Here is a 14,655-nt window from a genome sequence, read left to right as displayed (position 1 = left end):
AGTCATTGATTCCTTCATCTTGAAGGAGAGTTACAAACTTGATGTGTGATTTTCTTTCACACTGGATTTTTCATTGAGACTTATGATATAGCTGAAAGGTATGTAAAAGTTTACTACCCATTCAGCTCCCGGATGAATATTCCTAAGCAGGAATTTAAATGCGTCATTAATCCTAGCTGAGGTCAAGGGGTGTAAAATTCCATTAAAGAAACTTGTTCCTAAATTGCTAGACTAGGTAGTTGGATCCTGTGATTTCCAGAAGGGCTTTTCTTGGAGGCTGTTTGGACACCAGCTTCCCCTTGCAGTCAAATCCCATTTCTAAGAGAGGGGATATAAGGAGGGGAACATCTGGAGCAGGAAAGCACCTGAACTGCTGCTTCTTACAAAGCTGAATGAGGAACTTTTTGCCTACTGGGAATCAAAAAGTTCTTTCATACATCTCACACTACTTAGTGTCATCCAGTAATTACACTAGAAATTATTTGGGTGGCGTTTCTCAAGGTAATAAGCTCTATGTTTCGTGGTTTCTTTTTTAATGCCAGAAGTTGGCTGATAGAACACCACCTTAAAGTATTTCTTCTCTATTCCTTGTCACATTTGGGATGGGCACATTTAGTGTACATCTTGCTTCTTGCATCACAAGGAAAATACTAGGGTATTGTTTAGACTGCCTTTGTTTTTATTTTCTTAGCTACATGTGTGCATGTCAAAATCAAGAATAGTTAAAGCAGTTTCTGAAAGCAAACATACTTGTCTGATCAGAAAGATTTATACAAGCAGTGTGGAATGCCAATTGGAAATTTTTTCCTTGGTTCTGTAGGATACAGATCATAAATCACCCTCACAAAATGGTTCTTTCCCCCCCACCCCCTTCCCTTTGACTTAAGGTAAAACAATTAACACTGATTTGCTGATATTGAGATCTAAACAGTACTGATAATCTAACGGAGAACCATTGAGTTAAGAATTCTTTTTAGATTGTTTTGTACATGTTCATGGTAGCGATTCCCAGTATAAATGAGAGGGTATTAACTCTTCTCTGCTTTGCCTCATAAGAGGAGCATGATGAAAAACAGTTATGCACATGAGCAGTCATCAGTTGAAAAGAATAGGTTTTTATTGTGAAATCAGTTTCTTGCTGATATCCTTATGTGATGTTCTCACCAAAATAAATTCCTGTTTGTTCCTGCTTGGAAGGCTGGAATTTTTAGCAAGTGAAGTAAAGCAGGAAAAAATTGGAGATTGTAAAAATTCACACTATTTTTTCTGTAACAGTCCCTCATTTTGCCAGATCAATTGCAACTGAGATAAGCAAAAGTAAGGGTAGATTCTTCTACTTTTGCTCATGCTAAATGAGACTTTCTCAAAGAAGCCACCCCCAAAATAAGTACTAATTACCATGAGAGGACAAAGTGGAATTAGGACCTATGAGGAAAAAAAATGAGGCAAATTGTGGCTGCTAAGGAAGTTCTTTATTTCTTTGTGCATAGATTTTTGTGAAACAGAAGTTATATCACTATACTGGAGTTTTAAGTCTTTCATTCAAATTCATATTTTGGTTCAGTAGTGTTAGACATGTACACTGAGTTTTTGGCCTCCAGCGGTTGGAATGATCTTAGTTTTCCATTTGCAGTTAGTTTCAGAGGATGATGATAATGATGCTTCAATTTTCCATAGGTGAGAGTGAAGAAAGTGTTCCAAAAGCACAAAGAGTAATAAAAGTTCGGTAACTTTTGTCATGTGTAACGTAGTATTTACATTCATAGTCATTGTGAAAGTGCAAGTGCTGGTTCCTTTTTTTAATAAGAATACTCCTCCTGAGTGAGGATTGTGGTTTTTATTCAGGTACTCTGATTAGCTGGTCTCTGAAGAGAAAATGACCTCAATGTTTCCACTTCCAGCTGTGTGGATCAATTTTTTTAATCCGCTCTGTATACGGTAGGGAATCTCTCATTTTAGCTCTCTACCCTTAGGGTATGTAAAGTGTAATCTGGTATTGCCATCACATGCAAATTGTTTCTCCCTAGATGGGAATGCAAAGACATATTTTTGTTCTTCATGCTGTCACCAGCTTCTGCAAAAATCCTTTTATAATCTTGGAAACCAGTTATGTCAGAAGAAAGCCATGAAAATGTTTTATTTGGATGTATTCATGTGTGGACTCACAAAACATAAAAGAATATTCTAGAGATTTTGAGCTGAAGTGGGCTAATGAGATTGGTAAATGCTTTAGGATTTTAAAAGCTATTTCACTCAACTATATATTGTCTCTGGATTCACTTGTTCAGCTCTAGTGAACTTCAATTTAACTTCTTTAATTTGACTCAAATTAGAAAACAGGTGAGAGGAGTGTATGATTTGCTGAAGTATGGCTCGGAAAGGCATAGATATGACAGACTTGGATTTGCAAATTTTCTCTGCTGAGGGGTAGCTCATGTTCTACACTGTAGATTGATGTGATTTCAGTAACTTGTTTCCTTGGTTGAATGTTTTGTTGGTTGAATTTGCTTGTTTCTGTTTTTGCGGCAGTTGTCAAGGAAGAAGGAAAGACTTTCTGACTGCATTGAGACTTGGGCTCTACTTGGAGTCAAAACAGGATTTCAGAATCAAAGTAGAAAAATCTCTGAATTTGTTTCTAGATAGACAAACTTTAAAAAGCAGATTCATGAGTATGGAAAAAACATTGTAGCTTTTCCTAAACAGCTTGAGGAGGAAAACAGGCATCAACTCAACAGGAAGATTTTGTAGAGATGTAAAAGAAAAACAAACAAACAAAAATAACAACAACAAAACACACACACACACAAATCTGCTTCTTTTCACATAGAATTTGCCATAAAAGAAAAACAATTGGCAGGAGAAACTGTTTGGAAATGTGGCCTGTATATCCTTTCATCTACAACAAAACCAAGAACTGCAGAAGTTGCTCGAAGCAGCATTGCTGCTGAGGCTCTGAATCAAAATGACAAGATTCTTCCAGCATCTTCTCAGTAGTCTCTGTTGAGCCAGTTAAGGGCAAAGTAGAATTCCCTTTAGACACTCCATCTAGGTGGTGAACATATGGCTCCAGGCATTGCCTTCCTGGCTCCTTTATTTTGTTGACTCATTCTTGACTGAGCTTCTTTTCTTCCTCCTCTGTCTTTTGCTCCATTTCCTTACCCAGCAATATGACTTCTAGGTCCCTCAAATCTTTTGGCAGCCAATATGGTGTTACATCTACACTCATTCAAGCAATTCTAATACATACATACATATATATATATGTATATATATTTAATGTAAGGTTCAGTATTTTTTCTCCTCTTTAACCCATTTGATATTTGCTCTTGAGTGAGATATTGAAAAGCAGAAAGTTCTTAAGTTTTCCCAATAATCTCTTATAAAAATGCTGACACCAAGAAAAAATTTACTTGAATATTATCTTCTATCTAGTCACTACTGATTGTGATCTTCCAAGCATGAGTTGCACATGGGCTTACAATAAAGAGTACACAACTTCTCCTTTTGCTCCTCTTCCTCATCCTCCACACTCTTGTGAATGGGATAACCTGCTACTTTCAACCTTGTCATGAACTTCCAAATGTTCCACCTTGGGTTTAAGTTGCCGTGTTCAGTGTTTTGCTTGAAAAGCTATTAGGACTGAGTCTGAGGTCAGTAGGACAGGACATTAAGGCAGTAAATGAGGTAGCATTCAGCTCCCCAGTTAAAATGATATCATTAGTGAAAGCACAGACTTGCAAATAAATCTGCTGTATGCCTGTCTGAGCACTTTATGTGATTTATAATCTCTGTTATTACATGTGTAATGATTTTGTTTTCATAGTCATGGTACTAAACATTACTTCTGGAAACCAAGTTTTCTTACTGATTATTGCACAATTTATGTAAAAGATTTTCTTCAATGACTAGAAATAATCCTTTCTTAAAATACAAATTATTTCACTGCTACATTCTCTTTCCCTAGTTAAACTGGGGAAACAGAGCAGGTGGTGCATCGTTAAAAAATATTTGGGGAAACATTTCAGGAAAAAGATGAATTTCAAAGGTTACAATGCATCCCTCAATTCTGTTTTATTTCCTGGAATAAAATCATCTTTTTAAGTGTGCTTCACATAGGTTTTCCGTAATGATTTATGCATTTTGAGAATTTACTTGTTCCAAGTAATTTTGTGGGGGACACAGTTGTATGCAGCACCATCAAATTTCAAAGAATGATTTAGGTTATAGTGTGCTTAAGACAACAGTGGTGTCTTTAAACTAGCTGTGTGTATATTTGTGCCTTTTAAATCTAGTAGGTACATGACAGAAGTATTTGAATCAGCTTGCATGTGAAGAATTTTATATTCTAGTATTTGAGCACATATGGCAGTGCATAGCTGAATGCACCTGCTTTGGAGTTAAAGTTTTAATGCAGCGCATCTGTACAATATTTTTTTCATTTGTTGTATGCCAGATGAAAATACTGCATTTATGGACTGGGACTATGTATGAACACTGGCATTTTGGTTGTCCTGTAACTGTTCAAACAAAGCTTTCTTGTAACTGTTCAAACAAAGCTTTCTTCGACCACATGACAGCTGAAAGAGATTGAGTTTTCTATCTACATGTTTATTTATAAACACTTCAGTGCCTTGGGTTTTTGTTTTGTTCTCCTTTAACACCTTTGTAACTGTTCTTTTCTCTCTTTTATGGAGATGCATTCACTCTGATTGATCTCCTTTGTTGTGGTATCTCTATGGCAGCAGTATCTTTTTCCTAATTCCCTGGGAGCCCCACTGAAAATATGCATTTCTACAGGAGGATAAAAGGAGTGTGAAGGTCAGATTCTTCTATCCTTAAAGAGCAAAATCATTTTACCTACCCGCTCTTGAGTTTTGTTAATCTTCCAAAGCTGATGGTTTCAACCAAGGGAAGGTCTAAAATTGGCCTGTCTATGACACTGTGTTATCAGAAGACAGTATTTTTATTTTACTTTAATAGACCTCATTCTCCCTGAAAATACAAGAATTGTAGAAACCAAAAGGATAGTTTGACTGAATTTAAATGGATTTTTTTTTTTCATATTCTGTAAAGTCATTGAAACACAGATAGCAAGAAAGATTTTTCTTTAGTAAGGCTTCAGTGAGCAAATGGATTTGCTTCCATGGTGGTGTGTGGAGACAGATTCTTCAGAATTATTCCAGGAGAACAAAAATCTAATTCATCAAAGTCATCGTGCCACAGCTGTTACAGCAATCTATCTCCCACTGAACGGTAGCCAGTTAATTTTTGAGAAGTGACATTTCTCACAGTTTGTTTTCTCATCAACATGGTACCAGCCACATCAAATATATTCATGTAATGATGTTGGCGTTGATGAATTAGCCATGTGCTTTCTACTTGTGGATACAGAGTTTTCAGTTTCTTTAGGAGAAATGAGAACTTTTGGGTGGGATGTAGGAGATTTCTCTCTGGCCTGTGTGTATGTTCCTTGTGTTCAAGTACCTGTTAAGCTATGCTGGAATTTGGTAGCATAATGAAGTATCTTTACGGAAACATGAAGTTCTGCAATCCTTCATAAAATTGCTTTTTTGGAAGGGTGAAATATATGGAGTAAGCACTTTAAGACCACAATTTTAATACAGTTCATTTTTTAATAGCAGGCAGTTACAAGGTGCTGTTTCTCCACTCACTGTACCAGATATTGTTTGCCAAAATTAGGCAGGTTCATTTTACAATTTTCTTTCTTTTTCTTTTCGATTCTCCTGAATAAGTATCTGAGTATCACTTAGGTAAGCTGTACTTGGAGTTTTAGTCTGCATTAAACAGTGTTATTCAGTGGTAACTGATTGGTTTAAAATGAACAACAACAAAAAAACCTCAGTCCTCAGTACTCCATTCTCTACTATAACTTGAACAGTGAGTTACTACGTTGCTCTTACTCCTTCTGGGGTCAAGAGTAGTTTCCCTTTCCAGTAATTTGTCATACAGATATGACCATACAAACGTTGCAGATGCTGGTGAGACGTATAGGTCACAAGGAGAAAAACAGTGTCTGTCTGAAAATAAACGTCTTGCTAGCCTGATGTATGAAGAGAAAGTTGCTTTGCAGTTTGGGGTTCACAGTCATATTTTTACCTTTTTTCCTGTACACTTGTGATATTTGCAATTTTTGCCATGATAAATAGTCTACAGTCTTTTAGAAGAGTTTGTTCCAACCTATATCTACCCAATTCTTTCTCATGGATTTTTACATGGGTATTTCAGCAGAAAGAGCAGTAGTAGTGCTTGGATACTCAAAAATGCATCTGCACCGCAAGAAACTGCCTGTCAGATTTCCTGCATAAACTACAAAACCAAAAAGTATCTTGGCAATTGTTTTTCAGCTGCGAAATATGCTTTTGAGAAGCTGTGACTATAATTTCTCTTCCATAGAACTCTTTGTACTCCCTTATTGTTACCATATGTGGTGCTTTTTTTGTAGTTCAGCCACTCTCTGAATAGCCAAACTCTGAACAATGTTTCTTTCTCCAAATTGCTTACTTCTAGACATAACCAGTCCATCTTATAATTGCAAAGGAGCTATTAGAGTGTTCAGACTGCATGTAGGGTTCCCAGCTTGTAATCTAGAGTGATGTTGTTCTAAGGAGAAGTTTTGGAGACTGTTCCTGGTATTTCTGGTTTATTTTGGAACCTTTAAAACTGTCCCTTATTTTCCATCCTGTTTCATTATTGATGATTTCCATTGTCTAATTTAGTCAAATGTGGACACTAGAGGCACTCCAAAATTCATAGCTTCAGGTCACATGTTCTTTTCTGTCTTGAAATTCAAAGAAACTAAAAACTATGAAAAAATGCAAACATTTTATTTTCTGTAATAAGAACAGCAAATATGTGTCAGATTCCTGGCAGTTCTGCTTGGCAGCTCACTATTAGCATTGGCTTATTGCTTTGTGTGTGCATGTTGCATATTTCTCCATACTGAAGGCACTACACTTGACAGGTGGTATAAAATATAAATTGGAAAAACTTTTGATTACCTTTATGCTCATGAACTGAAGTCTTAATGCTGAGAACCTAACCTAGGCATGGTGTATTTTTTCTGGTTGATGGAGGTGTAGTTGGCAGCCTTAAGCATTCTCCAGGTTCTATCAGGACCTTGCTTCTGAGTTTCTTCTTCTGTGCCTCCAGAGGATGCTTTGAGATCCTTGTTGGTTTGATAAGGGCAATTCTGTAGGAGTTTTTGATGAGAGACTTAACACATGGCTTGCAACGAAATGAGAGATTCCTGTAATTACAGGGTGAGGTTAGTAAGATTTAAGAATGCACCTCCTTCTTCTTTGGACAGGGCTTGTAGTTCAAACCTTGAATGATTAATTTTTCATCGGTGTTTTGAATGAGTCTAGGAGAAAACAAGTTGTTGTTTCTGAAGGCTGAATGAGATAAAGGCTCCAGCAGTTCAGCTGGGACCCATAAGTTGTTGGCCAAGAAGATCAAGCAGCCTGTGCTGTGATTTTTTTTCTTTTAAACCTTCTTTTAGAACACTAAATCCCTATCTTGGAATACATTTATACTTAATGTCCAGGTGTTGATTCATCTAGGTGAGTTTTATGTCTCTGGTAGTAGCTAATATTAACAGAAACTGTTAAGGAAAGAATTCAGAAAGTTCTGAAATGGGCTTCTTTCAAAGAGCCTTGTAGTGCTTCTTTTGTCTTCATCAGTAGTTTTGCTTTTTGTGGTAAAGGGGTTTTAGACAGCAGGTTCATCTTTCCTGTACTTTTGTAGTTCTTTTCACAGTAAAGTCGTCTCCATCCAAAACGATCTGGATTATTTGGGTTTTTTCAGTAATGTCCTGATTGCTGGCCAGAGAGACTTGTTGCCCATTGATTTAGTGCACTTTTTTTTTCTCCGAGGCTTGGAGTGACTTCTGTACCTGGGCAGTTCACTCACATTGCTCTTAACAGCAATCACTTGAGTGACTGAAAAAGAACCAATAATGTTTCTTCAGTGTGAGAGATTTAGCTAGCTAACAAGCTTATAATACTCAGTGCCCACGTAAGCTCTACAACAAAACTTCACTAAAAAGAAATCTCATCAGACTTGCTAGGAGTTATATAACCTTGCTAGGAACACTATATTACATCTAATTGAAGTCAGCCTTGATAAACCTGTAATTAACCAAAGGAGAGCAAAAGAAAGACATGGAGATCCATCATTTTAATGGTATCATGATGAGGAAACTTGACAGTCGTGTCATTTTTAACTTCTATCAATCATGAACTATATTAGGTGATTTTAAAAGGCAATGTGTTGTCTTTCACCTTACCTGAACTTAGTGAGGATGATCTGCAAACCTCTGAGACAGATTTTGGTTTTCCATACAGGTATTTTTAAACTCTGTCTGACATAGTAGCTGTCATGCAGCTCATAGCTACTATAAGTCCAGATTCTTTCTTCTGAATCCTGTGTTGTGTATGTATTGACGTAAGAGATTTTCAGGCAGCTGCAAGTAAAAAATTAACAATCAAGCTTACTGTAGATTGTTTAGAAAAGTGGAGTAATTTAGTCACATAATTTTATCAGGATAAGAGTTTCTGAATTCCAAAATGTGCCTGTGGTAGTTTAAGTTAGTCTATCTTAAAACTGCTAAATGTGTGATCTAAAAGATTTTTTTCAGTTTCTGAGGGTTACCTTAAAACATTTTTTGTTGGTTTGTTTGTTTTTTGACAACAAAAAACTCACTTTTAATTCAGTGCACTGCAAACTGAGTCCAGAAAATACTTGTATGCTGGCCAACTTCAGCTCTGGCATTGTTATATCTCACCAGCCTTGTTTGTTGAGCCAACATTGGCCATCAGAAATGTTGAAATAACCTCAGCCACTTATTTGTGTCATGAAGTTGCAATAAATTGAAACACAACCTAGCATGGCATTTCTGGGGCTCTGTTCAGTTTTCTGTATTCATGTATCTCTCTCTCAGAGATGCAGTTGTTTCTGTAATAGTTTTGTGTATAAAGAGAATTTCAGACACCTATGAGCTGCATTGGGAGAGGAATTTTTTTTCCATAACACTTGATTTTGCATGTAATACTTACGAAAAACAGTGAGACATTGAAGTTTGGGCAATCATTACAAATTTGGAGATAATAACTGGCCTGCCTGTAATTTATCTATACAGAAAGCAAGAATTGGAGTAATTTGCAATGTCAAAAGAATGTGTTTGCAACAAATATATTTCTCTATATAGTTCCAATGAATATACACCTACTCAAATCATGCACTCTAAAAATATGCCAATTCACTTTATTTTTAAAAATCCTTTAAATACAGGGTGGTCTGCACTTTATAAGGAAGAAATAATGTCTGTTTTCTGTTTATGTATCGCCTGGTTCACAACTCAGTCTTCTGAAGAGTTTTCCTTAAATGAAAAGGGTCACTGAAGGATGAGTAGAGAAGTTAAGAGTAGGAAGATAATCCAAATCTTCCTCTTTGCCTTCCCTTGGAAGACTCTTTTATCACACAGTAGATTTCAACATGTGATAACTTTTCTTATCTTCACTTTTCACTTTGGATTATTGAAAAAAACCCAACATATTGCAGTAAAACTGCCTAAAATAATAATACCGGCTATCTTTTTGATAGGAACACTCTAAAGGTTTCTCATACATTTGCTCAAGTATCCAATTTCTAACAATAACCCCTAAAATCCTTAAAATATTTACCTGCAGAGTGCCCTATATTTGTAAAAATACTGCTTAAACAGAATACAACTGATTTTGTGTAGTGTTCAAAATTTAACTAAAATTAAGTTTCTTTGAGAAGGGTATTTACAGTATTCTTGAAAAGTGTTAGCTACTTTTCACAAAACCAGACTAAAATGGCATTCATCTTCCCCTTCCTCACATGTGCTTTTCCATATTAGGGTTATTAGATAGGTAGTGAGTGCTCAATAAATAGTTGGGTATTATTTAGTAGAAAAAATCTACTGAACAAAAATCTTTGCTTTTGAGGATCTTGGAAAAAGTCTATGTAACATCGTATCCAATAATAGCATGTATTTAAAAATAGTAGCAGAAACCTAGAAAGGAAATTCATAGTCCAGAGGAAACATTTTCAATACCATCTGTAATATCTACAGTAAGTGAACAAATAGTGTACCTGTATATTGTATAAACCTGCTCATTCCTTTTTCTTACATGATGCATTATCTTGTCTAGTTTTCTCAAATGTTTTGTGGGAATGTGTTATAAAAGACCGTGGTTTTGGTACTTGTCAAAATTACATGCTAATCTGTAGTAGCAGTTATTTAGAGAGCTAATCGTAAAGTAATTTGAACTATATAGCGTGCAGCTCTGGAGACAATCGAGTTTAAGTCAAAAATAGACTAGAGTTTGAAGTCTTTCTTTCAAATCAAATTAAAACGTCTTTGAGTATCCTGTGAGGCTTCCAGTGCAATCACATAGTGAATTTCAATAAATATTGTCATTTACAGGGTTTTTTTCAGCGCATCCTGAAATAGCCTCATGTTCTATTTCAGCTCGTCTTTCCCACCCAGCCTGTATCAGTTGTGGAAACTCTGATTTCTTCCATTTTTTAAAGTGTTTTCTCTTTCTTCCCAACACTAGAAATAATCAATTGAGGAAAGAAGGAAATTACAATGTTTTATTGTTAAAGATTCAGTATTTTTATAATGAAAGAATATGATTGATTTTCACAGTAATGACCTCCTATCTTCAGAGAGAATTTTTTTTATCCTGTAGGGTAGTATATCTCAAGCAAATTTCTCTTTCTTCTGTTCTATAAAGTAAATCCCAGAAGACTTTCCTAGACTTCAGACCAAATATCCTGATAGAAATGGAATCATAGGGGAAGTTCCTATTATTTTCAGTTGTGAGCAGGTGCATCTCTTCAGCCTACTGGGAATCTAATTCTTCTTTACTGAGACTCTTCAAGATACTGCATATAGTCCTGTAATTCAAGTGCATGAGCTATGTAACATGGATAAAGCAAAAATGTAGCAATAATTAAAATACCTAGCATTGTAAGAGAGCACAAATAGCATTTTTTTTTCTATGATAAAGAAACGTTCCCTGAAAATAGTGCTCATATGCAAAATACAAGCACTGCTACAGCCACAAGGGCTGGTAGTTGGTCCCTCTAAGCCAACAGTTTGACCCTGTAATGAATTTTCCTTCTACAAATACTTGTATAATTATTTTCTGTATTCCTTCATCATAAGAACAATTAACTCTTTTGAGCAAAGCTTGCAGCACACAAAACAGTTAAATTTAGCTGCTGGCCCACACATCCCTCTGGGGAACTTTATATACTTGCCACAACCTTACTGGTAAGTGTTTTAGCTGGTAATATCTGTAGTTTGCTTTCTAGAAGGAAATGTATTCATAGCCAAGGTTCAGCTCCACCTTTGTTTTTTCACCTGCAGCAGACTGTGTGTGAATATTGCTAGATAAATATCCTGTAGTACAGTGCAAGAAAAATCCAGGAAAGCTAATAATTTGCAGAATTGCCTTGATTTTGAGGTTGTACAGTACCATATTTAGCAATTTGCTAAAGATGAGAAAATTAGTAAGTGTTGTATGTGTGCTGCACATGTGGGATCAAGAGGCATTGAGGAAGCATAATAATAAAAGCTGTCTTGTTAATGCACTGTAAAGTGTTGCTTTCTTTATTGGATACCCAGGAAGAACTGGCTCAGAGATAACATTTGGAAGATATGGTAGGTCATCCCAAGAGTCACCAGGTTTCCCAAGACATTAGGGCATAAAAAGGATAGCGGTCATGCAGATAACCAAGATGCCTGTGACCTGCTTTACACTCTCAGTGTGTCATCTATTCATGATGTGACAGAAAACCACAATAATAGCTGCAGGGAAGGAGAGATTAGGAGTTTTGTTCCTGTAGGGCTGCCCAGACACAGTAACTTGTTATTGGATCTGACAAGGAGGTTAATGCACAGGCTTCTTTGACAACAATGTACCAAAACCCATGAGTTCCACAATATGTACATCCAACTGATGTTCTCTTTCATACCAGGAATGTCTGGAGCTTTTAGGAGTGTCCATGGTCTAGGCTGGGAGAGGACAGGTAGTGTCACTTTTTGGTAATGTTCATTACCTTTTGGTAGCTAGTTGAGCTTACTCATTCATATGACTATAGTACCTATACCAGAGAGTAGAATACATACTACTAGGTGAAGCTGTCAGCAGAACCACTGATTTAGACTAAACTATTACACTTTGAGTTTTGCTCACAGCTGAACTAGTGATCTGAAAGGAGGCAAAAGGTAGCAAGGATAAGACGAATCAGCATAAAACCAGCAAATATGTTATGTGCTCTCTTCTCAGGAACACCTGAAAGCTCACAGTTTCAGCCTAACAGAGGAGTTTAATGGCAGAAACAACTCTGTCTGCTCTTATTCCATTCTCAGTGAAAGGTAACTTGACTTCGTTTGTCAGAAGACATAATAATTAAACATCTAAACATGCAGTTGATATAGGACCAGCTATTGAGCTACAACACCATATATCCATATTAAATCCTTTCCAGAATTTGCATCCATATAACTGAAATCAGCCTCTGGACTTTGAAGGAAATAGTAACTTGTAAAGTGTCAGCTATAGGCGGAAATCTTTACTATTCCATTGAACTGTGCGAGCTGAAGTTTCTTCATAATCATCATCATTATTGGGCCCCCAACATAAGACGGGGGACCTGTTAGAGCAAGTCCAGAGGAGGGCCACCAAGATTATCAGAGTACTGGAGTGCTATGAAAATAGGCTGAGAGAGTTGGAGTTGTTCAGCCTGGAGAAGAGAAGGTTTGAAGGAGACTTTATAAGTCTTTCAGTACTTGGAAGAGGGGCTTTTGCAGGGGCATGTAGTGATAAGACAAGGGGTAATGGCTTTAAACTGAAAGAGGGTAGATTTAGATTAGATATAAGGAAGAAATTCTTCACCTTGAGGCTAGTGAGGCAATGGAACAGGCTGCCCTGAGAAGCTGTAGATGCCCCATCCCTGGAGACATTCCAGACCAGGTTGATGGGGCTTTGAGCAACCTGGTGTAGTGGAAGGTGTCCCTGCCCAAGACAGGGGCATTAGAACTAGATGATCTTTAAGGTCCCCTCCAACCCAAACCATCCTATGATTCTATGATCGTTATTATGTTAATTTAAATGCAGATTACTTATGAGATTTCAAGTGTTTGCTCTTTTCATCTTGTAACTGTGTTACAAAAGCGTTCAGTAACCAGGCTACCTATTCTGTTTTCTCAGTTATTTAAAGAAAAATACACTAGCCAGATGCATTATTTCATATGTTTGGCTATGTTGTGCCACTGTGATTTGCCAAACAGTTCCTTCATTACAAGCTGAACTTGTCTTGCATTGAACACCAGCTACTGTCTGGCTACTTCCCACCATACTGTTTTTAATTATTCTGTCTTAGGTCTGCTTCTTTTGTTTCTTTCTTGTGCCTTCAGTCTCAAAATATCTTTAAGGTATTGCATTTAACTGCTGACATAGAGTTATTCATCTTCTAAAGCCCACAGTATTCCCCAAGTCTGTATATTTTTCCTTATCTTCAGTGTTCCTGTGATTTAACTGTTCCATTTTGTTTTGATTTTTGATTACCCCAGGGTCCGATTGGTATGGATGGAAAGCTGGTAGGTGATTTGTTCAAAACCAGTGTAATTAGGTCTTGCACATATTCCCTCTTTGCTTTTTTAATTGCTCCTGCTGAAATGTATATTAATCACATATTGGCTTCCTTCAGCATAACTTATTTCAGCCTCAGTAGCGTAGATTATGACAGAGTGTTGAAAAGCTGCTTTAGTCTTTTGTGTCTCTCCAAGGCAATGGAGGACAGCCATGCTACTCCCATTTCCTTGCCATTTTCTGTCTGGATTACATTGGAAGACAGATGTTCCTAATCGGGTGCTCAGTTCAGAGAATGCTTCGCAAGGGTAGTTTGATGCTGCCTTTCAAACAGCAAGACACTCTTTCTGATGGCATATGTGTGGCTCTTGTTGGTTTTCTTTTTCCATAGGTTCTTCGGTTTTGTATTTTAATTTCTCTACCTGGATTTTGTTGGCTGATTAGCCATGTCTTTAGGGAGATATTACTCGAATTAAGTTAGAAATAACATTTAATGTTATACAACACATTCATAAATCTGTATGTATTGTGTATGTATCTGTACCTCCGTATTTTGGGATGTATGAGCCTAAAAGTTTACGTTCCCAGCTCTTTAAAAATTAAAATCTTGTGAAAATCCAATTTCTGCACTTTCTCATGCTATTGTTTTTTGCTCCCTTTTCTCTTTCTCCTTTTCTAGGACAGCTGTTTTCTTTGCTACCCTGAATACATCTTTTCATTTCTATCCTTCCATATGCTACAAGCCCTGTTTCCTCTGTAAGCTCAACTTGCTAACTTGAAGTGTCAGCTCCCATTTTCTTCTCTTAAGACTTTTTCCTGTGCTCCTCGAGGTCTTTTTCTACTGCTAAGTAACTTTTCTGCAACATTTACAGCCTCTAGTCAATAGGTTTTTTCTTTAATGTCCTCTTTTAGCAGATTGATCGCTTACCTGTTGACGGTAGATAGACTGGACTACACAATGTATTTTTTAATTTGTTTGTTTGTTTTTTGTTAGTATTATTTATAT

At 36.7% G+C, this 14,655-nt stretch overlaps 1 protein-coding gene across 1 annotated transcript in view; it reads left to right on the top strand.

Moving 5' to 3' along the window:
- COL25A1 (collagen type XXV alpha 1 chain) overlaps positions 1-14,655 on the top strand; it is a gene marked incomplete at its 3' end in the record, with an annotated part of 302,483 nt that overhangs the window by 170,638 nt on the left and 117,190 nt on the right. Inside the window, exon 6 of the mRNA XM_080344309.1 lies at positions 13,631-13,657. Within this exon, the coding sequence (XP_080200435.1) occupies positions 13,631-13,657 (27 nt within the window). The remainder of the gene's footprint in view (positions 1-13,630; positions 13,658-14,655) is intronic.

The sequence above is a fragment of the Nesoenas mayeri genome (genome assembly GCF_963082525.1).
Source record: "Nesoenas mayeri genome assembly, chromosome: 4".
NCBI classification, from domain to species: Eukaryota; Metazoa; Chordata; class Aves; order Columbiformes; family Columbidae; genus Nesoenas; species Nesoenas mayeri.
Note: the sequence above shows the minus strand (reverse complement) of the source record. Positions and strands in the feature narration are given on the sequence as shown.